General features: G+C 46.6%; 3 protein-coding genes and 1 long non-coding RNA gene across 9 annotated transcripts; 2 read left to right on the top strand and 2 right to left on the bottom strand.

Moving 5' to 3' along the window:
• The first annotated feature begins 345 nt into the window (after window positions 1-345).
• Znf771 (zinc finger protein 771) lies at window positions 346-9971 on the top strand. 6 transcript variants are annotated; one of them, XM_074059850.1, is made up of 4 exons: window positions 476-572; window positions 690-863; window positions 1173-1372; window positions 8944-9971. In XM_074059850.1, exons 3-4 carry the CDS (start codon window positions 1232-1234, stop codon window positions 9754-9756), a joined length of 954 nt encoding a protein of 317 aa, XP_073915951.1. In that variant the 5' UTR covers window positions 476-572; window positions 690-863; window positions 1173-1231; the 3' UTR covers window positions 9757-9971. The 6 variants fall into 6 exon arrangements, with proteins under 6 accessions (XP_073915950.1, XP_073915951.1, XP_073915952.1 ...); XM_074059849.1 differs by lacking the exon at window positions 690-863 and having other exon boundaries at window positions 346-572; window positions 1223-1372; XM_074059851.1 differs by lacking the exon at window positions 690-863 and having other exon boundaries at window positions 478-572.
• A 2811-nt stretch (window positions 9972-12782) lies between these two features.
• Window positions 12783-15679, bottom strand: Dctpp1 (dCTP pyrophosphatase 1). The gene is made up of 3 exons (XM_020157807.2): window positions 15524-15679; window positions 14823-14933; window positions 12783-13249 (listed from the first exon to the last, which is right to left on the bottom strand). Exons 1-3 carry the CDS (start codon window positions 15622-15624, stop codon window positions 12958-12960), a joined length of 504 nt encoding a protein of 167 aa, XP_020013396.1. The 5' UTR covers window positions 15625-15679; the 3' UTR covers window positions 12783-12957.
• Window positions 15680-15864: 185 nt separating this feature from the next.
• LOC141418590 (uncharacterized) lies at window positions 15865-20351 on the top strand. The gene is made up of 4 exons (XR_012443227.1): window positions 15865-16172; window positions 19148-19222; window positions 19579-19674; window positions 20004-20351. It is a non-coding gene; the product is annotated as an uncharacterized lncRNA (long non-coding RNA).
• A 3002-nt stretch (window positions 20352-23353) lies between these two features.
• Window positions 23354-25600, bottom strand: Sephs2 (selenophosphate synthetase 2). The gene has a single exon (XM_020157797.2). The coding sequence runs from the start codon at window positions 25438-25440 to the stop codon at window positions 24106-24108; it is 1335 nt and encodes a 444-aa protein (XP_020013386.2). The 5' UTR covers window positions 25441-25600; the 3' UTR covers window positions 23354-24105.
• Window positions 25601-26987: the final 1387 nt, after the last annotated feature.

Genomic DNA, 26987 nt, shown 5'->3' with positions numbered 1-26987 from the left:
TTCTAAATGTTAAAGTTTGTAAAAGTTTTCTCTACTGTTTTGAAACTTTTTGTCGGGACTGGGGGTTGGGCGGCGGGGGTGGGGGGGAAGGAGGTGGCTTTCTTTTTGGCGGGAAAAAGGCCCTTCCCTCGGGGCCTTCATTACTAGATAGGCGCTCTACCACTTGAGCCACTCAAGCCAGACCTCATTTGGATCATCTATAAAATGAACAATGACCATCCTCGTGCACATCAAATGAGACCGAGTGTGCAAAACGCTTAGCACAACTGGTGCATAGTAGGTACACCGACACAATAAACGACAGCAGGAGCGTGGGTGGCTGTTGATTTGGGCAAGGAATGTGCAAGTATCTCACAGACCAGGAGGTTGGGATGGCAACGGGAGGAAGGAGAAAACAGGCGTTAAAAAGAGGGAAGGGGAGAGGTGAGGAGGAAACTGGGTCCGCCCTCCAGGCGGGGCGCCAGCGAGAGGCCCAGGCTGGGGCGGGAGCGCACGTGGCCTATTTTGGGCGGAGCAGATGCGCTTGGCCGCAAAGTAGACCTCGCAGCAGCCACGGGAGACTGGCCGTAAAGGTAGGTTACAACTCAGCTGCAAGGACCTTGACCGCCGGGCTGGGGCAGATTCCTGGAGGTCCTTAAGAGTTGGGGGGATGGCGGAGGGCGCCGGGACTGGGTTCGCGCTCTCCCCAGGCGGCTTGGGCCAGATGCTTGGGTCCTCTGGGCTCCTCCCCTAGGGGCGGGGTTAGGCGTCCGGGCAAATGAACGATCGCCCCTTGAGCCCCGCCCCCGGAGCCGCGGCCTCGCCGTGTACCCAACCGCCCCGCGCCCAGGCCTGGGGCAGCGCGAGCGCTGAACCTTCGGCTGGTGAGTGCGCACCCCTCCACAGGGTCTCCGCCCCATCCCGCCTCCAGCCAGTCCCCTAGCGCTCCGGGTCGCCGACCCAGGCTTCGGGGAGTGACTCAGCGTGGGGAGGGTGGCGACTTGTGGGGGCTGGAGATTCGAACTGTTCTGGGCCTTGAATGCCGGGATGAGTGGGGGTGAACGGTGTCCCCAGAGCTGTTCCCTGGGCCGCGCCAGAGCGTGGGGCTGGACTGGGGTGGACGGGAGAGGGCCACACTCGGAGATCAAGGCAGGGCGGGAGAAGCCACTGCTAAACCGCCTTGCCTGGGCCAGGGCCACGGAGGGGGCGGGTCCTGAGCCTCTGATCCAGCTCCCCGCCTCAGGACACCAAGATGCCTGGCGAACAGCAGGCAGAGGAGGAGGAGGAGGAAGAGATGCAGGAGGAGATGGTGCTGCTGGTGAAGGGTGAGGAGGAGGAGGGTGAGGAGAAGTATGAGGTGGTGAAACTCAAGATCCCTATGGACAACAAGGAGGTACGTGTCACACACACCCTGGGGCCTACCGCCCCTAAACCTGGTTCAGGCTCAGCCTCCCTCAGACAGAAGCCAGGAATTCTGTCCCTAATACCCTCCCCTGAATCTCAGACCTAGAATCTAAGGGCTGGCTGATCCTTCTGCCCACTGGCCCAGCTTCCATCGTACAGATGTCTGTCTTACTGTGTGTGCCAAACTGTGCTCGGTGATGGAGAGAAAACTCTTGCCTTTGATCTCCATGGGGCTTGTCGTCTACCAATAAACTATGCAATCACAAGCCTGGGTGATGGGTGCAGGCACACGGGGGTGGCAAAGACCAGAGGTGGGAACTTGATTCAGACACAAGTGTTGGGGAGGTCAGGTTAGGCAACAGTAACAATGGCTAACTTTCAGATAGTTTTCCTGTGTGTGCCAGATGCTATTCTAAGTCCTCCATTCTATGATGTAGGTAGTGGTAGTAGGTAGTGGTACTCCATTTTACAGGTGAAGAAACTGAGGCTCAGGACAGTTTGGTTACTGGCCCAAGATCTCAAAGTTAGTAAAGGATGGCTTGTCTGAGACCAGTAGGAATCTGAGGACTGAAGTGAGAAGACAGCCCTAGGCAGAGGGAATGATTCTTTTAGACCCTCAGAGGCTCTGGTGGAGTTTGAAGGGCAGGTGGTTCTATCATGTGTAGCATGGGTAAGGAATTAGTTGATGGGCAGGCCACACAGGGTCTGGATTTTATCCTGAGATTATCTGAAGGCTTTAAGGTCATCAGAATGAGTTGGAGTCCTCCATTCCACACTTCATCTGCCATCACGTATGTTTCCATTTCCAAGAGCTGCACAGGACTGTCCCTAGTCTGAGTAGCCCAAGGTCTGCTCCTGCTCTGGATGTTTCAGGGCCCAATTCCCAGGGAAAGAAAGTTCTGATGCCCCCTAGTGGCCATGGTGGTTCCTAAGGGGTGGGAGCTGGCTCCTTAGGTCTCTTTAGTGTAAGTAACTGCGTGATTCTGTTTTCTCAGATTCTTTATCCAACATCCTAGTTAAGCTCAGTCCTCAGCCTTGTGGGTCCCTTGATCACCAATTCTGAACAGTATGTTAAGTACACAGGCTCTAGAGCTTAGAATGGACTTCAGCCTCCATCATATACCAACTGTGTGACTTTGGGCAACTTTCTTAACCTCTTTTATGCCTCAGTTTTCTCATTTATAAAAGGGAAGCTGGGAAGCACTCAGGAGGTTGAGGTGGAAGAATTGAGAGTTCAAGGCCAGCCAGGGCTACAGAGTGAGACCCTGTCACACACACATACACACACACACACACACACACACACACACAAAGGAAGGAAAAGAAATCATAGCACCTACTTCTTGAAGGTGCAGGGATGAGTGAATATGTATAGAGTTAGAACTGTCTGGCACATGAGTGTTATGTAAATAGTTACTATTTTTAATATTTTCCCTAAAGTTCAGGACTTTGAGCCAAGTCATCCTTCTAGAGAATTTCCAACCTGTTTTTCTCAAAGGTCTTTTCTGGGGTGAACCCTGGGGCCTAGGGATGAACAGAGAAACCAACATGGAGGCCTAGACAGAAGACTGAAGGCAAGCTAGTGGGGGAAGTCTGTGGGAAAGTCTTCCCATAGATAATGTTTGGTGTGGGCACTGAAGCCTTAGGGGGACTGACAGATGGAAGGGAAGGGAGGACATTCTAGGAGGAGGAAACCAAAGGCAAAGGCTCTGAGAAGGTGAGGCAAGAAAGGTCTCATCTTGGGCCTTGAAGTAAGCCAGGGGGGTTACATGCATGCACTGTTAGGTCATGTGGTGCCATGGGAAGCCTAATCAGGGGAAGGGATGTGACTGGATTTTCTATTCACAAGAACCATTGGCTGCTTTGGGGATACCAGGCCATGTAAGGCTGGTGACCTGCTCTGAAGTGGAAGCAGCAATGGAGAAAAGGGGCTATTTGGAAGCTTTGATTAGACCAGCTGGAGCTGGGGGTTAGGACGAAGGTTTGGCATGAAAGTCAGGAAAGGTACTGACCAGACTGTAACTGGTATCATATAGCAGTCAAATCCTAGCTGTACCATTCACTGATTTTTGCCTCAGCTTTCTCATCTGTAAAATGGAACAATGATGGAAGATCCTTGAATGTCAATCTGAGAAATGTCATCTGAGGAACTGGTCAGTACTCTGATCACAAGATTGTTGAATAATTTGCTGAGCATCCTTCCAGCACTTTATTTCTTTCTATATAAATCAGTGATCTCAAAAGTGTCTTCCAGTGAGGTATGGTGGCACATGCCTATAATCACAGCAGTTGGGAGGCTGAAGCAGGAGGATTGTGAGTTCCAGGCCAGCTTGGGCTACACCACGAGACCCTGTCTCAAAAAAAAAAAAAAGAGAGAAAGAAAAAAGAGTGCTGACATTCTGTGACTGTTAGCTGTCACCCAGTCCCATGGCCAGTCACTGTCCAGATAGACTTTAGTTATGCTACACTCAAGGGCTGGAGTATTCTCTGATTATTAAAATCCAACTTACCTTTCAGGAGTAGAGAAGATTTTTCTGCACACATCCACACTTGTTTCTCCTGACGAACCCTGTAGTGGTTTTGTTTCCTCAAGATGAATTCTCAGCTTCTAAGCCTGGCATTCAAAGCTCACTTGACCTCATGTGATTCTGGCTTCATTTCTAACTCCTCAGCACCCATCAGTCCTTTGCCAGCTTCAAACTGACCCAACTCTTTCTCATCTCTGAGTTTTTGTGCATATGGTCTTAGCCTCTTTACCTTTTATATCTGCTTTATCCAGGAGCAGCTGTTCTCTCTTCTAGATCAAGTTGCTTAAATTTTTTTTGAAATGGGAGTCTCACTGTAGTGCCTAGGCTGGCCTTGAACTTATGATCCTCTTGTCTCAGCTTCCTGAGTAGCAGGGATCAAAGATGTGCACCACTATTGTGCTTAATTTTTAATCTTGTTAAATTGAAGATTTTCTTATCTGTCTTTGCAATGCGGGGGATCAAACTCAGAGCTTGTGCATGCTAGGTAAGTGCTGCATTACTGAACTACACCCCCAGCCTGAAGTAAAAAGTCTGATTGAGGAAATCTGGGGTGGGACTTTAGATTTGGCATTTAACACTTCCCCAGTGATGCTGATGTAGCTGGTCTATGGACCCCACTTCTATAGCAAGGAGCTAGAGTATACAGTTGTGTTTTACATTTTGTACCAAAAAGAAGATTTTGACTATTAAAAGGGTCCAGGGAAGGGACAAGCTGTGTTAAGTGACCTCAAACTTTACTCAGAGTGGTTATTACTGCATTATGGTTAAGAGAATAGGTGTTTGATCACAGACTACTACTTCAAACCTTGATTCTGCCATTTATTAGCTGTCTGACCTTGGATAGTCAGTTAACATCTACCTCTTATTTCCTCATTTATGAAATGTGGCTAAGATACCTAACCCAAAGGGTTTTGAAATTTTTATTTGTTTGTTTTGAGACAGGGTCTCACTATGTAACCCAGGCTGGCCTTAAAATTGTGATTATCAGGCTGGATGCATGGCTCAAGCAGTAGAGTACCTGCCTAGCAAGCGTGAAGCCCTAAGTTCAAACCCCAATACCACCAAAAAAGAAAAAAACCTTGAGATTCTCCTGCCTCAGCCTCCTGAGTGCTAGGATTACTGGCATGTGCTGCTGTGGCATCTGTGAAAATTTTAAGTGAGACTGCTGTGGGCTAGGGTTGTAGCTCAGTGGTAGAGTCCTTGCCTACCATGCACAAGACCCTAAGTTCACTCACCAGTAGGGTTAAGAAAAAAAGGCATATTGTAAATAAAGTTCTTTTTAAAAAAAATGAAAACAGGTAAAAAGCACTCAACATAATTCTTGGCACACAGTGAGTGCTCAATAAATGGTGGTTATCATTAACAATCAGTAAAGTAACAACCAACCAAGGAGAAAAATGGGATGTTTGCTCTGGTTTAAAAATTATTTACGCAGGAAGACAAAATCATTCATTTCAAATGTCTGGATTATTGTATTATTACACTACATTGTATATCATGGTATCCTCTTATTACAGCACGCTGTTCTCATTGTTATTACTTGTAGAATGTGAGACATGTAAGGGAGGAAGGTGGTACTGGAGTTTGAACTCAAGGCTTTGCACTTACTTGGTAGGCAGGGGCTCTACAGCCTGAGCCCTGTAAGGGCCTTTAATGACTTCCTAGTCTGATGTTTGCTGGGTTTCAGTCATATGTGAGTCACTTATATATTATACTCACATTATTTATGAATGCTTTTCTTAGAATAAAGTTGCAATGTTTTGTTAAGTAAATTTATCTTCATCTAAATAATAATATTCATGAAATTGTGGGTTTCATGTGATCTGTGGTTTTTCTAATGTCCATGAAATAATGATAAAAATTATAGGATAAAATTGTATCTTATTATAAAATTATTAATATTAATTATTATACTAGCTTTTATTATAATAAGATTAAAAATTTGCCCACACACAAATGCTAGAATGCTTTTGCATCTTATGGTGTGCCCATCTCAAGTTGGGAAAATTTGAACTTACTTCTTCAGGACTCTGAGGCAGAGGGAGGGAGTGACTTGTCCAGAGTCTTAATGAGCTAGATTCAGCCCCTTACCAAGATTCTTCTCCAGATACCCAGGCCCCTTCTTCTGGGCTGGAGATAATGAAGATGCTTGTGTGAAGAATTTTTTTTTTTTTTTCAGAACTTAGTGAAGCCAGTATGAGGAAGTCCTCAGGCTGGCCCAAGTCATCTTAAAGAATGGTGCCAAGGAAAAAAGGCCAGAAAAATGTCAATGTAATGAGAAAAGTTCTCTCCATAATGGCTGAAGTGTTGAAATAAACCCAACAGATGTCAAAACCAGGGCAAGACTGGAAAGTGTGACCTTGAATTCAGACTGTACTATGCCAGGCCTGCTTTGGGGAGTTAAAGTATCAAGTTGATCTCTCTGTTTCTCTTGGAGAAAGCCAGGGACTTGGAGTCCCACCTGTCATGGTTTGCCTGTGTGAGTTCAGGGAAGTGTTGCCTCCCAACTATCCATGGCTTGTGAACTTAACCTCCCTCAGTCTCAGGGTTCTCTAGTATCAGAGTGGTAACACTCACTGAGGGGGTGACAGGACTTAATACACAGTGTTGTCAAAGATTAACACTGTGATGTTGATTACAGTACTCCCTCTCCTTTCAGAGAATATATTCGCAGAACTCCCAGTGGGTGCCTAAAACCCTGAATAGTACCAAACCCTGTAATGCACTGTTTTTTCCTATTCCTACATACCTCTGATAAAATTGAATTTCTAAATTAGGCACAGTAAGAGATTATCAATAATAACTAATAATAGACAACTATAATAATATACCATAATAAAAGTTACTTGAAACTTACCAATTGTTTATTTCTGGAATTTTCCACTTGATATTAATAACTAATAATAGACAACTATAATAATATACCATAATAAAAGTTACTTGAAACTTACCAATTGTTTATTTCTGGAATTTTCCATTTGATATTTTTGGACCATCATTGACAGCCATGGTGAAGGAGGCTGTTGTAGTTTAAACCATAGTAAAGGGCGGAGGGGGGGGGCTGTTGTATCATTACTATTATAAATAGTTTAAACCAGAGTTCCCTTGGCTGATTGCTAATTCCTCAAATTATCCTATTTTCCAGTTTGAGTTCAAAGCCACTGTTTTATTTTTTCATTTGGTTTTGGGGACTGAACCCAGAACATTGTGCATGCTAGACGTATCACTCAGCTACATCCCCAGCCCCATCTTATTTATTTATTTTGGCAGTACTGAGGTTTGAAATCAGGGCCTCATGCTTGTTAAGCAGGCACTTTACCACTTGAGCCATACCTCCAGCCCTGTTTGTGTTGGATTTTTTCAAGATAGGGTCCACATGAGCCAGCTTCAAACAGTGATCCTCCTGATCTCTGCCTCCTGAGTAGCTAGGATTACAAGTGTGAGCCACTGGTACCTGGCCCGACACTCTCTTGTAATTAAAGATCTCAAAGTTGCCCTCTCCTGCAGCTTCAGAAAGAGAAGCCCCTACTGCTTTTTAGCTGTCACCCTTTCTTACCATTTCCTTATCTTTAAAATGGGGATGGCGATAGACTGAATGTGGAAGAAGCTGACACTGTCTTCTCTTTAATGTGTGCAAGGGATTTCTTTGCATCATAAATTCATGTTCTTAATTGTTTGGCCCACAGTAAATTCTCGTCAGTTTTCCTGGGGTGAGCATTCTTTTTTTTCCAAGAAGGGAACAATGTGCCCTCAATATTCCTCTTTGCTCTGTTAGTATAAAATGTTTTCCTTTCACCTGTCTCTTACAAAGCTTTTTATGAATTTATCTCTGGAAGCCCAAACTTCATGAAACTGGCTCACTTTCAAGTATTTTTATTTCAGGCCTCAAAATAGCATTTGGCTTTTACCCTTGCCTTTTTCTTTACAGCTTAAAAAATGGTAGGTGCTTGCTCTTAAAAGGTCTTGGCCAGGCTGCCAAGATGTCACTCTCTTGGCTCCTGCTCAGATTTGGTAGCCAGCTGCTCCTCATCTTGCTGTCTGAGATTCTCTCTGCCCACTCCCCGGGTAATCTCAAGGCTTTTAAAAAACGTCTGTAGGTTGGCACCTTCTCAGTGACTCTCCAGATGTGTCAAGAATTGACCATAAAGCCTGAAACATCTCTCTTCCCAACTTGCTCCTCCACCTTTGCAGTTGCTAACTCCCAAAACCTTAGTCTTTTAGATTCATCTTCCTTTACAACCCATACCTAATCTGTTATTAAGAGTTTTGTGTTGAACTGCAAAACACATTCAAAAGCCAACTTGTCCCCAACTCCACTTTCCATTCTGTTTGCTGGGTCTAAGTCACATCTCTGGGCAGATGCCTGTAGTAGCCTCAGTAGCCTCTTCTGCTTCTGCTTACTCCTGTTCTTCATGGGGTTCCTGAGGAACATTTTGAATTATGTGTGATCCCTGCTCAAAATCCTTAGACATCCCCTCTAATTGTTCCGCATCTCATTTATATTAGAAGCCAAGATCCGTACTGTGACCAGGGCCCTAACTTACGGAATCCTCCACCACTCCATTTGTTTCTTTCCCCCTCATGTCACTATCAATAAGGTGCCTTGACAGCCCAATTTAAATTTGCAGCATCTCTCTAATACCAGCAAAATCTTTATGCAGGAACTTTTAAGATGCTTTTTATTTAATGCTGAATCCCCAGTGCCTAGACTTAGGGACACTGCAAGTGCCCAGTATTTTCTGAATTAGTAAGAATAGGACTGGCAAAGTGACTCAAGTGGTAGTGCCTGCCTAGCAAGTGTCAGGCAAGTGTCAAACGCCAATGCCGCCAAACTAGAGTGCCATTAGGCATTGTGACATGTGTGTTAACGTGTTCTCATTTAAGGCGCACAACCACTCTGGCAGGTGCCTTAGCGCTTTTTATTTCGCTGACGGGAAACTGAGGCTCCAAAAGGTTACAGTATGCGGAGACTCAGCTCTCTGGCTCAAGGGTTCGTCGGTCAGGGCTGACTTGTCCCTCCTCTCCTCCGCAGGTCCCCACCGAGATGCCAGCTCAGTCGGCCGACCCGGCGCGCCCCCACGCGTGTCCGGACTGCGGCCGTGCCTTTGCACGCCGCTCCACGCTGGCCAAACACGCACGCACGCACACGGGCGAGCGGCCCTTCGCGTGCACCGAGTGCGGCCGGTGCTTCTCGCAGAAGTCAGCGCTGACAAAACACGGCCGCACACACACAGGCGAGCGGCCCTACCAGTGCCCCGAGTGTGACAAGCGTTTCTCCGCCGCCTCGAACCTGCGGCAGCACCGACGGCGTCACACTGGTGAGAAGCCGTACGCATGCGCACACTGCGGCCGGCGCTTCGCGCAAAGCTCTAATTACGCACAACATCTGCGCGTGCACACAGGCGAGAAGCCGTACGCGTGCCCGGACTGCGGACGAGCCTTCGGCGGAAGTTCGTGCCTGGCGCGCCACCGACGCACGCACACGGGCGAGCGGCCGTACGCATGCTCCGACTGCGGCACGCGCTTCGCACAGAGCTCGGCGTTGGCCAAGCACCGGCGCGTGCACACGGGCGAGAAGCCGCACCGCTGCGCTGTGTGCGGCCGGCGCTTCGGCCACCGCTCTAATCTGGCGGAGCATGCGCGTACGCACACAGGCGAGCGGCCCTACCCGTGCGCGGAGTGCGGCCGCCGCTTCCGCCTCAGCTCGCATTTCATCCGCCACCGTCGCGCGCACATGCGGCGCCGCCTCTACATCTGTGTCGGCTGTGGCCGGGACTTCAAGCTGCCCGCAAGTGCCACAGCCGCCACCCCCACCGAGCGCTGCCCGGAGTGCGAGGGCAGCTGAACCCCGTGGGGCTGGGAGCATCCGGCCGGGGAGGGGTAGGTTGGGACTCCGACCCGGCTGTATCAGCCTGGATGGCTCCTTCCTCGCTCCTGCACTCGGGTCTGGGAAAGGGTGGGAAGTCATGCCTGGCTGCTCTGGGACTGGGAGACGAGTACTCTACTCCCCCCACTACATTCCCCTGGCCCGTGCTAGTGAATAAAGTATTAATATCCTCACCCACCGGTGCCTGAGTGGGGGGCGGGGGGGAGGGGTTGGGATGTTCTCCAAGCCTAGGTGGCGAGTTGTCATGGAGCCAAGCGGGGCTATAAGCCTAAAGCTTATAGGAATTGTGTTTGGGGTTAGGTATCAATCCACACTTGCTTAACCTTTGGTTATGTCTCATAGCCTCAGATGAAAGGACTCATAAATAGAGCAAAGTTCATAACCAAATGGTACTGCGTTCTGCAGAACTTTGGAGGACAGTACAGTGGAGAGGAGCTTTACGATGATTTCAGTGAGTGCTTCATTACATAAGCATTTAGTTTATGGTCTTTTTTTTTTGGTGATACTGGACTTTGGATTCAAACAGGCAATTGCAGCCCAGTACTCTCCCTGGAACTGTGATTGGAGGTGGGGGGAAATTAAGCTTCGGAGTTTAGAGCCCTTTGTCAGAAGGAATGTTTAAGTTGGGCCTTGAAGGTCAGTAAGTTGGGGTTAGGAAAGCATGGAGAGCCCCTAGAGCATGCTAGGCTCTCACAGCTTGCAGACATCTGGGATGGAGTGTGGGAACAAACAGCATGGAGGCTGATAGGAGACAGACCTTGAGAAGGAGCTTGGAAGCCCAGCTAGAGCTAAAGCAGCAAAGCATTCTGGAGGGATCAATGGGGAAGGATGGATCTGACATCCTCAAAGAATGAGCTAGAATTCAGAGAAGCTAGTTGAGGGAAAGGAGACATAGAACTGACTTCTTTCCTTAGTTTGGGTGACTAGAGGGCATCACTGAGATAGGGTGCTGCATAGTAGCAAAAGTGGAGGCAGTAGTTACACCCAGTCTGGACATGTGAGGTAAATGTGAAAGGGTTGGGTAGATGACTGGGAATAACAGCACAAGGTTGGGACTCAGTGACACCCTGTCCAGAAGAGGGTACTCAAGAGGCGGCTGTAAGAAAACCAGAAGGGTCTTGTCTGGGGAGTCTGGAGAAAAGTGTTAGATGAAGGAGAGAGTGGCCAGCTGTGGGATGCTACTCTGATGCCCTTTTCTCATGAGTAAGGGGTCAGAGTGGGGGAAGCGCTGAGAATAGCTTCAGTGGGAGTGTGAGGAGACCCAGCCTGGAGTGGGGCAGGCTAAACAGTAGGATGAGGGAGCAGAGTGGGTGAGTAAACCCTTTCTGTAAGCTGTTGTGAAATGTGAAAAGTAGATGGAGGTTTGGTTTGGTAAAAAGGGAAGAGACACAGATATGCTTTATGCACTGTTGGGAAGGGCTAGTGAAAAAGATTCACTGAGTATGGTGGTGCATATCTGGATCTCACTATGTAGTCCAGGCAGGCCTCAAACTCTACATCCTCCTGCCTGCCTCTCAAGTGCTGGGACTACAGGTATGAACCAGATAGTGGTTCCTACCTGTGGTGTGTACCCACAGTCCCAGTTACTAAGGAGACTGAGGCAGGAACAATCACTTGAACCCAAGAGTTCCAGGTCAGCCTGAATAACATATTCAGAACCCACCTCTAAACAACAAAAAAGGACACTGACACTTCCTGTAAGAGCAGAGTAAATTCAAATCAACACTATTTCTGAAAACCACTTTTAAAAAGTTTTAGCAGCCAGTGGAGTGGTTCAAATGGTAGAATGCCTGCCCAGCAAGTATAAGGCCCTGAGTTCAACTCCCAGTACTGGTGGAAAAAACCAAGTTTATATGTGGCTCAGCAGTAGAGCACTTGCCTAGCAATGTATGAAGCTTAGAGTTCAATCCCCAGCACTGCAATAAAAAGTTAATTATATAGAAGGGAAAGATAATAAAGGAGAAGAAATAAAATCAGGTATGTTATCACAGGAGACAACAAAGGTGGGTGTGGGGACAGAAAGTGGAAGCAGTTCCAATTTGATGGATTCTGTTTTGTCTGGGAACGAAGAGGGTCACTGGATAAGGAAGGTAAGAGAGTGAGGCCAGTAAAGGGGAATGGCTTATTTAACTGATGTGGCAATAGACTGAAGGAGGCAGAAATCAGTGATCACTGTAAATCCCAAAAGTCATTTAAAGGTCCTTTTCTCTGCATTACCCTTCTCCATGAGGGTTGCAAGACGTAGGTGTCCCAGACAAGGAGTGATGTGCCCAAGGTCACACGGTGGGTAAATACATTGTACGCACTTAACACTGCCTAGTTGGGGAGGAAGAACAAGAAAGGCCCTGGTGAGGGAGATAGGTGATCTTGACATTTACCAAGGGGCCCAAAAGGAGGAAGCCCTGTTCTGCAGCCCTCAAGTTTTAAGTTGAAAAGGCAAACAGATAACTACAAACTTACCAATACTTGTCTGTGCCAAAGATTATCCTTTTTTTTGTGTGTTGTGCTGGGGCTTGAACTCAGGGCCTATACCTTGAGCCACTTCACCAGCTCTTGTGATGGAGTTTTTCAAAATAGAGTCTCTCAAACTATTTGCCTGGGCTGGCTTCAAACCACAATCCTGATCTTTGACTCCTAAGTAGCTAGGATTACAGTGTGAGGTACTAGCGCCTGGCTCCCCAAAACTCTTAGCTCACTTTACGACTCCATCAGGTAGGTGTTACTATTTTTACTCCACAGAAGAGGTTGGCAATAATAAAGACGAAGTAGTTTGATAAATACCACATATAGCTCTTAAAGTGTCTGAACCCCACAGCCTGGTGTTGGCATCTGGACTCATAACTCACCCTGCATGCGGCCTCCAGCCTCCTTACAGGTCCAGGAGAGAGGGAGACTCACGTGACATTCTACTGGGAATTTGCTAGAAACTGGACTGTAACCTGCAGGTAGGAGGGGTCTAGGTTCAGAGGCTTCCCTGGTCACCTAGGAAGAATCTAGAAGTTGTTGCTCATAACCGTTTTATTGGGAGAGAAAACACGAGGAGGCCATCTTCTGCAGGCTCCTGGGCCTCCAACTCATGGTTTGTTAGGAAAGGACTATGACCAGGTTCCCTTTGCTCTTCAGATGCCATGCTGAGTTGCAGGTCCTGGTGTTATGTCTCTAGGTTGAGGCCTGGCTGGTAGACTCACAAGCAGTGTCTGCAACCTGGTCTTCAGAAATGGCACCATGAAGCAAGTCTGTATACTTTCGGGCAGAGCCACGGGACAGATGGACTGGGTAACGTCTCCGGTTGGTGTCCATTTTGGAGAGCACTGCTTGGGGCAGATCCACATGGCAGCGGGCTGCTAATGCCACCAGGTAGATGAGGACGTCACTAAGCTCCTCTTGAAGGGCTGCCCGTTCCCTCGGGGGCCAGGCTTGGGGGCCAGGCTCCGAATCAGACTTCCACTGACTGGGGACAGAACATGACAGGCACACATAGCTGCTAGCAAGGACAATAGGTTACATCTCCCGCAGGAATCAACTCCTGCCTCCCAGAAGTTCCTCCAAGGACAACCCAACCATCTGGGCCCTGTAAAGAGTCAAGGTGGGGAAGAGGTCCCCACCAGCTTATAGCTAGCTAGACCTCTTGTGCCTCTACCCAAGCCAAGGAGTGGCCAAGAGAGTGCTGCATTTGCTGGGACAAAGCTTTGGGGCACAATTTTTTTTTTTTCCCTAGCCACTGGCACTCTTGTCAAAACCTCAGACCTACTCACCACAGACACCTTCTAATTCATCTCTCTGCTAGCTCATCTTCTCTTTAGCCACTATATTTCTCATTCCCCACTGAAATCCACTGCGATTTTCTGCCTTACAAACAAGTCAGACTGTCACAGGGCTTGCAGTAAGTACCGCTCCTGGTCTTGAATGCTTCCTCCCCCATACTTCCCCTAGGTTTTTTCCCAGGGCTGGCTCCTTCCTGTTATTCAGGTCTCAGCTCAGATGTCACCTCCTCAGAAAGCCTTCCTTCTGTTACTTTCTCATCTGTGTTACTTTCCTCACAAACTCTCATGTTTACATGTTTACTTTGACCAGAAATAGTGGTTCATACCTGTAATCTCAGCACACGGGAGGCTTGGGCAGGAGAATCACAAGTTCAAGACCAGCCTGGGCTACATATGGAAACCCTTAACAACACAAATAAGGATGCTGGTTTACTTTGTATACTCAGTTTTCTGCCACTGGGAACCAGGTCTGCCTTGTTCAAGGCTGTATCTCTTGATTCTAGAAGACCTAACACACAGCAGATGCTAACTGATCTATAATAATGGCCTGCTCTCACACATCTTTGGTCATCTCTTTTCTTCATCCCAGTGGTGAATGCCTGGTCTAGCCTTCACCACCTGTTGCTTGATCTACACCAGCCTCCTCACCGGTCTCCTGCCCCATCCTCTCAGTGAGTCAATCCACCCAGCAGACATAGTGACCTCTCTACCATTTGAATCTGGTCAGGTCTGCCCAAACTCCAGCACTCTAGCCCCAAAACCCAATCCTACCTTTTTGGGTTTACTTCCCACCCCTCTCCTTCAGAGGCCCATCACTTATCCTCTAGATATCTACTGAGCACCCAGGGAATAAAACTAATGCTAAAGCCCCAGTCTTCCTCAGGAAGCTGATGTGGAAGGAGTATCACATTCTCCCTGAATTTAACTTGCCCTTTCTCACCTCACTGCCTCTGCAAATGTAGCTTTCCCTGTCTGGAAAGCCATTAGGACTTGTTCAGTTCAGAATACTTTCTTTTCAGCCCCAGAGACAGAGGTAAGGTAAAGGCCTAATGTACCACTCTCTCTTAGACCTGCTCTGTCTTACTCTTTTCAAGCTTTCTCTCCCAGGACTTGGACAAGTTAGTTATCCTTGTATCCCCAACATCAGGCACAGAGCCAGGCAATGAGTAGTGAAGATGAACCCATGAATACCTGAGAGTGAAATAAATGTTGCCCTCCCACAACACACAGCCTCTTCCAGGAAGCCTTCAATCTACTCACAAGAGTTCTGCCAGCTCTCCCACTTCCCCCACCAAGGCCAGGAGGAGATTCCGAGGCTGGTGGAACTGGTCCCAGTCCCGTTCAGCAGCAAACTCTGCATGGAGACGTCGGCTGGAATAGGATAAAGGGGTGGAAACCCAAGTCTCAGGGCTAGGGGTGGGAGAGGAGATGCAGGGCCCAGGCAGGTACCCCAGCAATAACATGTAAAGCAATACATGGACGTGGGACCAGGGGATTCTGCAACTAGTTCTTTGGATGGCCAGAGGTGGGCTCATCTGGAAATGGACGCAACCCTGCAGACTTTAACCTCAAGCCAGCCCTAACAATACTGTTTATTATTCCATCTTCGGCTGCTAATGATGCGGTAGCCTCTGCACATCGTGTCCAGCTTATCTTACAGAATGCAGCTCTACGGCTACTTCCCTAAGAAGCCTTTCTTGATTTCCTCAGCAAGAAATGTCTCCAAATGTCAGCACTAGCTGCCCCTGAGGACAAAGGTAATTTTAGACTCCAATATTCCCCCCCAGGCTGGACCATGAGTCCTAACCTACTCATGGGGATCACCTATCCCCCGGCTTCAGCTGTGCACCTCTGCGCTCATTTTACAGACCAAGAGGTTTAGAAGGACCACGTGGAGGGACCCTCCCCAATAAAGGAAAGGGATCAACCTCTCCATCCCAGGCTGGACAAGGACTGCTTACATGTCCTCGAGCGTGGGCTCTGGGCTGAAGCTGAAGGAGCCGGCAGCAGCAGTGCCTGCTTCCTTTCTTTCCCCACTCGCATCGCCACCAGCACAGGACATACCGCTCACTCGGGTGCAGCCGCTACTGCACTAAACCCGCGCCACGATCGGAGCCCGCCTCCAGAGCCCCTAGCCAATCACGGGCGTTCTCGGTTGCTTCACGGGGCGGAACCAAAGCAAAAGCCAATCATCTGTGGGTATTTTTGCTACAGCCCGCCCCTTGTTCGGACTAGTCCAATCTGAGGGAAGTTCAAGCGTGCGCCTCTCGAGTTCTTCCGTCTAAACCAAACGTCTTAAAGGCAGAGGGGCAGAGGGCGAAGAGAACGCAGGCGTGTCACTTGTCTTGGGGACACCAGATGGCGGCAAAGCCCAGTGGCAGGCGGGAGGTAGGAGTGTCCGCTGGATGGAAAAAAATCCTAAAAATAAAGTCCCTTACTCCTAGATAGTAAGAGAAAACTCAGATCAGCCCGCCCACCATTTGGATGAGATTGAAAGAATAAAGAGGACAGAGCGGACTGGGATCCAGGCTTTGTGTCCTACTTTAGCTCCCTGTCCCAGCTTGTTGGAAGGAGTTAACCCCTCATCCCTGTTCCTAGGGAAAAGAATCGGTGAGTCCTCCTTCCCTCCACGTAGAGTAAGTGACACTGAAATAAGAGGCCAGCGTTAGGCCGGCCTATCTGTGTTCAGCCCCGTGGGTCTCTGTCACGACTCTACAGAGCACACATAAGAACACCAAGCTCACTTACACTGGAGAATTTATGAGGTGGTGAATCATGAAGTTGTTACTTCCAACTCTGAGAACCACTGAGTTATCGACCGTGGGAAGACAGAGATCTTTGTTAAACCCAAGAACAAGTTTGATTTTTTTAGACGATTATTGTTGCATTCCTATTAAGGTCACTCTGTTCTCCGTGTGTTTTAAGAGGCTTGAAGTTTGGTGGAAATGAAAGAATAAGAACGAGAAGGAAATGCAGAGTCCGATTTTTGGAATTAAGCTCAATGGTAGAGCAAATGTTTAGCATGTAGGACTCTCCTTCAATCCCAGAAAGTAAAACATAAATAAGTCCCCAAGATATGGCAATTCCATTTTCAGGTGCAGGTATATTTCCTAGAGAAATGAGTGCATACATATAAAGAGAAGTATCTACAAGAAATTTAATACAATTTTATTTCTAATATTGAAAATTTGAAAATAAATAGTCGTGGACAGAAGAATGTATACATTAAGGGATAATTATACAATGAATATTACTAGCAGTTGAAATTGAGTGCCAGCAGCAAAGACAAGTTTGAACAGGTTTAAATAAGAAAAGGGAATTTGTAAGAATACAAAAGTGGGGGCAGGGCATGGTGGTGAATACCTGTAATCCCATCTACTGGACAAAAGCTGTAGATCCTATCTGAAAAATAAACTAAAGCAAAAAGAAAGGGCTGGGAGTGTGGCTCAAGTGGTAGAGTGCCCTGAGGTCCTGAATTCAATCTCCAATCCCCCCTCCAAAAAAAAAAAAAAACCAAAACAAATACAAAAAAAACAAGAGTGTCTTCAGGATACAGCTGGACTTCAAGAATGAACTGGAGCAGTGTAGCTGATTTAAGCATTTTGCATATTTATTCTTCACAACAACACTTTGAGGTTGGTAATATTACAGTCATCCCTATTTCACAGGTAGAAAAACCGAAGGGTTAAGCAACCTAACAGCTAGTAAAGTGGTAAAGCCAGGTTTTAAATCCAGGCAGTTTGGCTTCAGAGTGTGTTATTGGCTATAATGCCTGAAATAGTAATAAATACTGTGGTGGAAAAAATTGGTAGTAGGGCACCTGCTTAGCATGCACGAGAGCCTCAGCACATGAGAAGTGTTTGGGTCATCTTTAGATCGCGTGGTCAGGAAAGATGTGGTAAGTACTGAGTGCTGTGGGTTAACCTCCTTACTTGTCCTTTTTCCCTCCTCCACTTTGTGATTTTGTTCTACCCTTGCCCCGATCTCCCATGTGATTGGTGGGCTCATTGAGCTGACCATCCATTGTTTATGGGTGAACATGTAACTTAGTTCTTCACAATGAGAAATTAGACGAAGGCTGTTGGAAACCTCTGGAAAGGTTCTTTGTCTGTTTTTTCTTTCTTTTTTTCTTGGCAGCACTGGAGTTTGAACTCGTGTCCTCACGCTTGCTAAGCAGGCACTCTGCCACTTGAGCCACTCTGCCAGTTCTTTTTTGTGATGTGTATGCTAGACAAGTGCTCTACCACTTGAGCCACACTCTTTGATTTCTGGTTTGAGTAAGTGGATGGGTAGTTTTGCTGTTTTGCTGAAATGAAGACATAGAAGACTTGGGAGTTGGGGTGAGAGGGAAGATAAAGAATTCAGGTTGAGACATGTTGAGTTCAAGGTGGTTCTAGGCTATCCAGGTACTATCCTGTGGGCAAGTGGCACACAGGTTTAGTGTTTAGGCTCATGGGGCTACTTTATGGATTTGGGAGTTGAAAGATTCAGGTGTCCCCAGCATCTTCCCTGGCGTTTGTTGGGCTTCTCCAGACAAGAACCCTAACTCCTGTACTGGAATATGGACTATAAAACACCACTCAGAGAGTAGCCTTTCTGCACTGGAGGTATGGCTCTAGCAGTAGAGTGCCTCCTTTGCAAGTGCAAATCCCTGAGTTCAAGCCCAAGTAGCCTTCTCAGGAATCCTCTGTAGCTCAGATTTTGGAATAATAAGGGACCAACTTCTAGGGTTCAAAGATCAGATGGTCCTCGGAGGCTGATGAGAAGGAGTAGACACTATCTGAGACTGCCTTTGTAGTAGGACCTGGGGTGGGAGCTTTTAGGAAATTCTTGCCTAACCTATTCAGGCCAGGGAGTTCCCAACACCCTCGGAGGTCACTCCCAAATCTGTATTTCCAGCCTCATCCCTTCACATACATGCTAACATCCAGTCAGATGTTCCCACCTTCCCCCCTTCTTGCCTTTGCTCCCTCTACCTGGAATGCCCATCCCCCTCTCTGTACATTCAAACTCAATTCCAGCCATCCTGCAGAGCCCTACTTTATGGCCACCTCCTCTGGGAAGCCTTCCTAAACTTCCCCCAAAAGGAAATAATTTCGCCTTTTAGCTCTTCATCCACTCTAGTTCTTCACACTACTTTTCACCCTAATTTTGGGACATTTAGTGTTTCTGTCCTAGATCTCCCCTGACACTGGGGTCTCTTGGGGACTAGTAGTGTCAGGCTTTTGTTCCCATAAGTATTCAGTGTATCTAATAAGTAGCAATTCATAGGGACACATCTCAAGGGGTCCCCTCCATGACTTCTCTGCCATAGGTGGGTATGTAGATAAGGAAACTGAGGCCCAAAGGCCAGGAGACTCGTTCAAGGTCATCCCAAAAGGCAAAGGCTGAAGCTCAGCAGTACGCCTGCAGCAATGTTCTCCACAAATGAAGGAAGTCTCCCCAGTGGTTTTTTTTGTGAGGGCGGAAAGGAGGCAGCAGCTCTCCTGTGCTGAGAGCACTTTGCCCCTCTCCCTTCTGTCCTTCTGTCTCTTTTCTTTGGTTAAACTCCACCACTCTTTTTTTTTTTTTTTTTTTTGAAGCAGGATCTTTCTATGAAGCTTAGGCTGACCTCAAACTCAAGATCCTCCTGCCTCAGACTCCTGAATACTGCATCACAGGTATGCACAACCACGAGGGACTGTCCTTTTTTTTTTTCCCTCTCCTCTCCTTTTTCCTCCATTGTCTTCTCTACCTCTGTTTGTCCCTATGATTCTAATTTCCAAGGTCCTGTTACCACCACTATTTGTGACTTCCATTTTGCTGCCCAACCCCTCCAAAGGAAGGCTGCGGTGCCTACCTTGCTGGCAATCTTTAACCCTTCTTGGGTTAACTAAGAGCACCAGGCCAGGGAAATAGCCAACCATTTCCCTCCTCTTTCTAGTGCCCACCTCAGCTCGGAGAGCCATTTAAGTGGGCAGCCAGGCCCCAGGTCTGAATTTCCTTTCCAAAGCCTTGTCTCAACTTCCACCACTAGGAGACACCAAGAACCAGGAAAGTGTGAAAAAAGAAGACATTAAGAGTCTCCAATGTCCACTCCACTCCCTTCTTCTGAGCACCAGCTATGGAGCAGGTACTGTTCTAGGTGCTGGGGATAGACGCATCCCTGCCCTCTTGGAGTTCAAATACCAGGGAGACAATTTTAAAGTAGATTAATTTATCCTCAAAAGAATAGAGTTGGAGAGCAGCTGGGTGTTGACTGAGAAGTCAGGTTTTTATTTTTATTTTTTATTTTTTTTTTTGTTTAAACCAGGCAGTTGAAATAGCTATGGAGGCTGACTCTAAACCAAGATTCCACAATTAACTATTGAAACTGCACAATAAACATTGCTTGGTGTTTTAGAAGTCAGGTTTTTAAAACATTTTATTACTATCAATTTTTTGTTGTTTTTGTTTTTGTAGCGCTGGGGATCAAACCCAGGGCTGGGCCTCACACATGCTAGTCAAGTGGACAGAGGGAAACACAAGAGGATCTTGATTCCTTGAAGTCCATGGAAAAGCTAATGGGCTAGAGCTTCATGAGAGAGGTCAAGTGCCCTGAGATGAAGCTGGAGATCTGTAACTGGTGAGAATATGCAGAATTTTGTAGAAAGCCACTTCAGAGCTTTGAGCAGGAGAAAAGCTGAATTTACTTTCTTAGTTTTTGTTCTTGATGTTAAATAGCATATATATTGACTATGCAAATATTCATTATTGAATGCTGTAGTGTGGCTCTATTTCATTTATTCTACAAGGTTGTTTTTGGCTGGGCTGGGCTGCTTCATGTTTTGTTCTTTTTGTTTTGTTTTGTTTTCATTTGCTGGTTTTCTATATGACTATCTATCACTAATTCTTTTTTTTTTTTTTTTTTTTCAGTACTGGGGTTTTAACTCAGGGCCTACACCTTGAGCCACTCCACCAGCCCTTTTCTGTAAAGGGTTTTTTCAGGATAGAGTCTTGAGAACTATTTGCCCGAGCTGGCTTTGAACTGTGATCATCCTGATCACTGCCTCCTGAGTAGCTAGGATTACAGGCCTGAGCCACCAGCAGCTTTAGTTATTTTTCCAATAGTGTCACCTGTTTTTGCCCAGGCTGCCAAGGACCTTGATCCTCCTATTTATGTATTCCACATAGCTGGGATCACAGGCATACACCACCATGTGAAGCTTATTAATTGAGATGGGTTATTGATAACTTTTTGCCCACATTTGCTTCAAGGCTCTCTCCTCCCAATCTTGGCTTTCTGAGTAGCTGGGATTATAGGCATGAACCACTGTGCCCAGCACTAATTCTTTTTATTATTATTCTTCCACTATAATTTTCCCACAATTTAATGTACCAATACTCTATCAATTCCTTTCTGCACCTCTCCCCAAAAGCCTTCGAGGCAGTGTGCCATGGTTGCTCTCCAAGCCTGCTATACAGCTATTACTTTCGTCTCTCTCCTGTGCTGGGTCCCATTTCCTGAGTCCTGTGTTTTTCCGTTTGATGCCTTGTTTTGCTAGGCAAGTGCCCCAATAATGAGGCACATTCCCAGCCCTTGAAGTGGTTTCCTGAGAAGAGTGCATTGGATGAAATAATTTTTTTTTGTGGTACTGGGGCTTAAACTCAGGGCCTTCACCTTGAGCCACTCCATCAGCCCTATTTTTTGTTTGTGATGGGTTTTTTCAAGATAGGGTCTCTTGAAGTATTTGCCCGGGCTGGCTATGAACCATGATCCTCCTGATCTCTGCCTCCTGACTATCTAGGATTATAGGTGTGAGCCACCAGCACCCAGCTCATTTGCTGTTATTGTTAATAGGGTGTCTTTGTAAGTGGCATTTTAAAGTTTAGTACAATTAGTCTTTTAAGATTCCCTATGTTAAGAATTCAAGAGGTATGTGACTTACAACTTTTTTGTTTTTGTTTTTTGATGGCACTGGGGTTTGAACTCTGGGCCTCACACTTGCTAGGCAGGCGCTCTGCTGCTTGAGCCACTTCACCAGTCCTGACTTAGAACTTGTTAAGTTTTTGTTTGTTTAGGTACTGACATTTGAACTCAGGGCCTACACCTTGAGCTACTCCACTGGCCCTTTTTGAGCCACCTGTGTCTGCTAACTTTTTAAGTTTTAGAAAACTTGTTTTATTCTTTGATAAATTTCCTCCATCTGCTTTATTACCTTTTGGGAACTCCTTCGATGTTGAACCTCCTGGCTCTCAGAGCTCTGAGTTTCACACCTTTTTGTCTTCTTATTCTACTGATAAACTTCCTCAGCTTTATCTTTTGACTCTTACTGAATTTTAAAATTTTGCCTTTCTATATTCTAAGTGTATTTATTCTCTTATAATCATCATTTTGTGGCTTTTTTTTTTGGGTAGAACTGGGGTTTGAACTCAGGCTTTGCACTTGCAAAGCAGGCATTCTATAGCTTGAACCATATCTCCAGTTTATTTTGCTCTGGTTATGTTGGACATGGGGTCTCATAAAGTATTTCCTTGGTGGGCCTTGAACTTCAATCCTCCTAATCTCAGCCTCCCAGGTAGCTAGGATTATAGGTATGAGCCACATACCTACTACCTATCTTGTCTCTTTCTTTTTTTTGTTTCAAATTGGGAGCTTGCCTCAAATGTCTAGCATCCTTGCTTGGTTATATTTAAAAATAAGACATTAAAAAGCTTACAATGTGGTGATACACACCTTTAATCCTAACACTAGGGAAGGCTGAGACAGGAGGACTGAGAGTTCAGTCAACCTGGGATACAGAGCAAGACTCTGTGTGTGTGTGTGTGTGTGTGTGTGTGAGAGAGAGAGAGAGAGAGAGAGAGAGAGAGAGAGAATGTTGAATGAAGCTTTTTAACTGGGAGTATTCATACTACAGTGATTTTCACTGTAAGTCCTTAAGTATTTATATTTATACATCTTTTTTTTCTGGGCATGGTAATTTTCTCCAGAGTATTATTTAATCTGTCACTTATGCCACACCGGCAATGGTATAAAGCTTCTTGGCCAGAGTTACTGTCTCTTTTCTGGCACTAGAGTTTGAACTCAGGGCCTTGTCCATACTAATCACACTATTCTATCACTGTGCTACGCCCCTAGCTCGTTGGCCAGGGTTTTTATTTTTAAATTTATTTTCCTCAAGACCTTGTGCATGGTAGGCAAGTGCTCTGCCACTGAGCTATAACTTGAGTCTACCTTGGCTAAGTTTTTAATGGCTAAGCTGAGGAAGGGGGCTGGGGACTCTCATTGTTCTGATTTTACTCTTCTGTTTTCAGTCAGGCTCCCTGTCCTGTGCTGTGCCTGGTGTTGCTGACTGTGCCTTTCCCAGGCAGAAGTGAAAGGCAGTCACCTGGCTGTGAAGTAGAGGAGGGGTTTAAGGCATATAAAGATCTAATTAATTACCCTGTGTATAAACTTTCAGTCAATGCTTTCATTCCTACCCCTCCTTCCCACCTGGCTAAGTACCTCCAGAAAGACGCTACTAATGTGTTTTAAACAGCTTGTATCCCCCTACTCTTTGATGGTTTCTATTCTTCAAGTTACTCCTCTTCCACTGCCATCCCATCTTCCAAGAATTGTTGACACCTTTCTTTTTGGTATTTTCTTTCCCACTCTCTACTTTCTGAAGTTTACACCCTTCTGAGTCCTCTTTTGTCATCCTGGAAAAGGTACAAACCTAAATCTGGGTATCAAATTCCCTGGCCCAGGATCAGGAAAAATATTCACTTTTCACTTTACCAGAATCTAAATGTATCAACAGTCAGAATTCCAAAGAACCAAACAGTAGCCAGAAGACTTTTCCAACAAAATCCCTTTTATTTAACTCACAAAATTATTCTTTGTTATTAATTAAATCACCAGGAATTTTCAGCACAAGAGTTAACATCTTAATGACCACCAAGGCCTGGGCTCTGGGGTTTGTTCTGCCTCTCCCAGTCCTTACAGAGGTTTAGAGGGAGAGACATCATTAACAGAGACCAAGTCAGATGGTTGCAGGTCCTCCTTTCCCAGTCATTGGACAAGCTGCTCAACTCTTGTCCAGAGCTGGAAAGAGCCATTTTTTCAGAGAAGTTTACTAAAGAATTTGACATTTCGTTGTAGGATCTTTCTAATAATTCAGATTTATCAATAGCATTGGTTCAAACCCATTTGCTTCTAATTTTTTTTCCATTTTGTAATTTACTTTTTAGGTATGTAAACTGAATAATCTCACTCCCTGTGCAGAAATGAATCAATCCAGTGCAAAGACAAATCCCTCAAACTGGAACAGCCTCATCTTGCTTTGGAAAGAGGAAACAAGTTTTTTCTGCTCCTCACCTTCCCAAGAGATGAACACATGTCCTCATCAGAGTTCAAAATGTTACTTCTGGTCTTGGAATGTAGAGACAGGCAGCTTTTGATGACCAGAATCTGATTACCTAGAAGGGTAGCTGGAACCACTATGCAGGCAGCCTTCTTTGGACAATTCTTACAATCAACTCTTGGGACTCCTCCATGATTTTGTACAAAGGCTCTAAGTCCCCAACAACTTCTGTTTATTCCATTTCACGAGTTAGACTCAGAGGTGTTGGAATTATCAGGAGCAACAGCAGCAGCAGTGGCCCCACGAGGTAGAACCTCAATAATTCGAGGCTTGTCAATGATCCGGGCTGTTCGGTTTCCCTTTTCCACAATGCCGACAATCCATGCTTGGTGACCCTCTCCATACTTGGAAGATTTGATTTCAGAACAAAAGCGGGCCGCCTGTTCTCTTGGCAGACAAATCAGTAATCCTCCAGAGGTTTCAGCTGAGGTTCCTTGAAGGAGTCCATATCGTCCGCTGGCCTTGCTGATAGCCACCATCTTGGCAATGATTGGCAGGTTATGGATGACAAAGGACACTTCATTTCTTTGTTGTTTTGCCAGGTTCTGAGAGTGTCCTAAAATGCCAAAGCCCGTGATATCTGTGGCTGCGTGGGCATTAAATGTGTGCATTAACCCAGCTGCAGTTCTGTTTAGGGTAGCCATATTGAACATGGCTTCCTGATAGGCCAGCTCTACCTCTTCTCTGGAGACCACCATCTTTATCTTATTCCACCTTTCAGGATTATCCAGCCATTGATGGGCATTGACAGCAACTTGGGTTCCTAAGGGCTTGGTTAACACCAGCACATCCCCCACAACCGCACTGTCAGGCATGATGAATTCATTTGGCTGACATACCACAGTGGCAACTCCGCCGATGATAATCCAAGGGTTCACCACTGTCTGGCCACCTGTCACCGTAGTTCCTCCCTCCTCAGCAGCGTCCCGAAAGCCTTTCACCATGAGTGGCGTTACCTTTTCTCGTTCCTCCTCATTCATACTCTGGCTGACACTGAGTAACATTAACATGTTGTCACATTCAGTGATGCCCATGGCGTAGAGATCACTCAAAACGTTGGCACATGCTATACGCCCCATCATATATGGATCTTCCACCAGGGGGTAGAAGAAGTCAGTGGTCTGCACCAGTGACAGGCCCCCGTGCCTCAGGGGGATGACGCAGGAGTCCATCCCAATGCTTAGGGTTGGAAAGGCTGGGCCGGGGCCTGCTCCGGCTGGCAGGCCAGCTTCCTGGGCCGCCTCATCAAGGCCTCCGACCAAGGCCGGGGCCAGCGGGGGCCGCACGGCCGGCTGCGACAGTCCCTCCAGGAGTTTGAGCAGAGTCTCCTGGGGGACCTTACAGCCTCAGCCCTTCATGCCAGAGAAGCCCGTCAGTCGCCAGCTTGGGCTGAGGCCCAATGTCTGGGGCTCGAAGGGCCGGTAGTTCGAGAAGCCCCGGCCCAGAGACAAGCCCGCCGGGGCTGAGCCTTCCGCCGCCATCGTCTCTCCGGTGCTCCCCGCAGCGGCTTCCGCCATCACGCCGGCCCCGCCGGGACTGGAGGGCAGGGAAAGGGAGAAGGCCCTTTTATTTTCTACTCAGGTTAATTGGAAGTAACAGTCAAATATTACCCGGACAGCTTCTCCCAGGTACGCTCGCGCAGCTCACGCCACACCGGTGCGTTTCTGAGCGAGGGGCTGCCGGCTTCCCTTATTTATATACCTAGTGATTGACAGCCACACTATCCAATGACGACTCTGTACTGGGAGGCGGGCTCCTTTACCCCGAAAGATACACTGCAAATCAACCGCCTGCTTGCAAACCTGATCCTGGTGAGATTGCAGAACATCACATGCTTTAGTTTGCTCCCCTTGTAATTTAAATGATCTCTTGGAAGTGGCTGGCCGAAGTCTGCTCCCCTCCGATCACTTTACCAAAGTCCTGCATTCTTGCAAGCTAAGGAGGATAGGTCACTTAGCAAACCTCATGAAGGTCACTTGACAGCGTGCGAAATCAATCCAGCGTAGGAAAATAGCCCAAGGGAAAAAACCAGAAATTAGAAATTAAGTTACTACAGTAAGAAAGCAAATTGTAACATTAATATAATGAAACGTTCACGTGGACTTTAATGAAATTTTAGGATTTAAAGTCCAGATGAAAACAGTTTTGGGACCTAAGGCCCAAACTCCTGAAATTCCATATGCCAGGTCGGCCACCCACCCCTAAATGTCAAATAAAGAGGGATGGTGAAGGCAAAGAAAGGAGGTTTATTACAGGCTCGGTACATGCCATGGGAAGAAACAGAGTAAGCGCACTCAGCTCATCTACAGCCATTTTCGGGGTACAGACATGAGCTATAGGTTTAAACAGACAAAAGAACTGGGGGCAGGGTGTTTCAAGGGGACAAAGGCATGCCTAGTTAAACAGTTCCAGTCACAGGTGTGGTTTGGTTGGTCTCAAGACTGGTGGGGCGGACAATCTTGGTCAGGCAAGTGGTCTGGTGGGTTCATGACTGGCTGAGCCTGCAATCTTAGGCAGATGGTCTGGTCCAGTTTTGGAAGTTATCACCTGGAGGGAGTAATCTGATTCCTGTTTGAGAGGATTCTTGGGATAATTGTCCTCACTGGGAGGGTGGCAGCTCCAGGTGGCTCCAGTTCATTGTCATAAAGATATTATCAGTTTTGTCCTTTTTGGAATCCAAGGTGATTGTAAAGTGACTGTAAAGAGAATGGCTTAGAGCAAAAACAGATCCAAAATGAAGACAGAGATGCCAAGCTTCTCCTGTTTTTAGTTAATTTGTGGGCTCAAATAAGGAGTCAGCGCTTTTCCGCAAAAGCAACTTGAGTGCCTCTTACACAGACACCTGCAAGTGATTGTATTTCAGCCTGTTTGAGTCACTTTCCCTTTCTGCTAATTCATTCATCTGTGCAACAGAATAGATCTAATTGAAAGTTTCCATATCTCTCTAAGTTAATATATATATGAATCTTTGTAATGTCCACGTTGGGCAGTTTGCCAATGTCAATTAAAATTACAACTACACATAGTACTTTTGACCCAGCAGTTCCAATTCTAGGATTTTATC

This window comes from Castor canadensis, chromosome 17 (genome assembly GCF_047511655.1).
Source record: "Castor canadensis chromosome 17, mCasCan1.hap1v2, whole genome shotgun sequence".
NCBI classification, from domain to species: Eukaryota; Metazoa; Chordata; class Mammalia; order Rodentia; family Castoridae; genus Castor; species Castor canadensis.
Note: the sequence above shows the minus strand (reverse complement) of the source record. Positions and strands in the feature narration are given on the sequence as shown.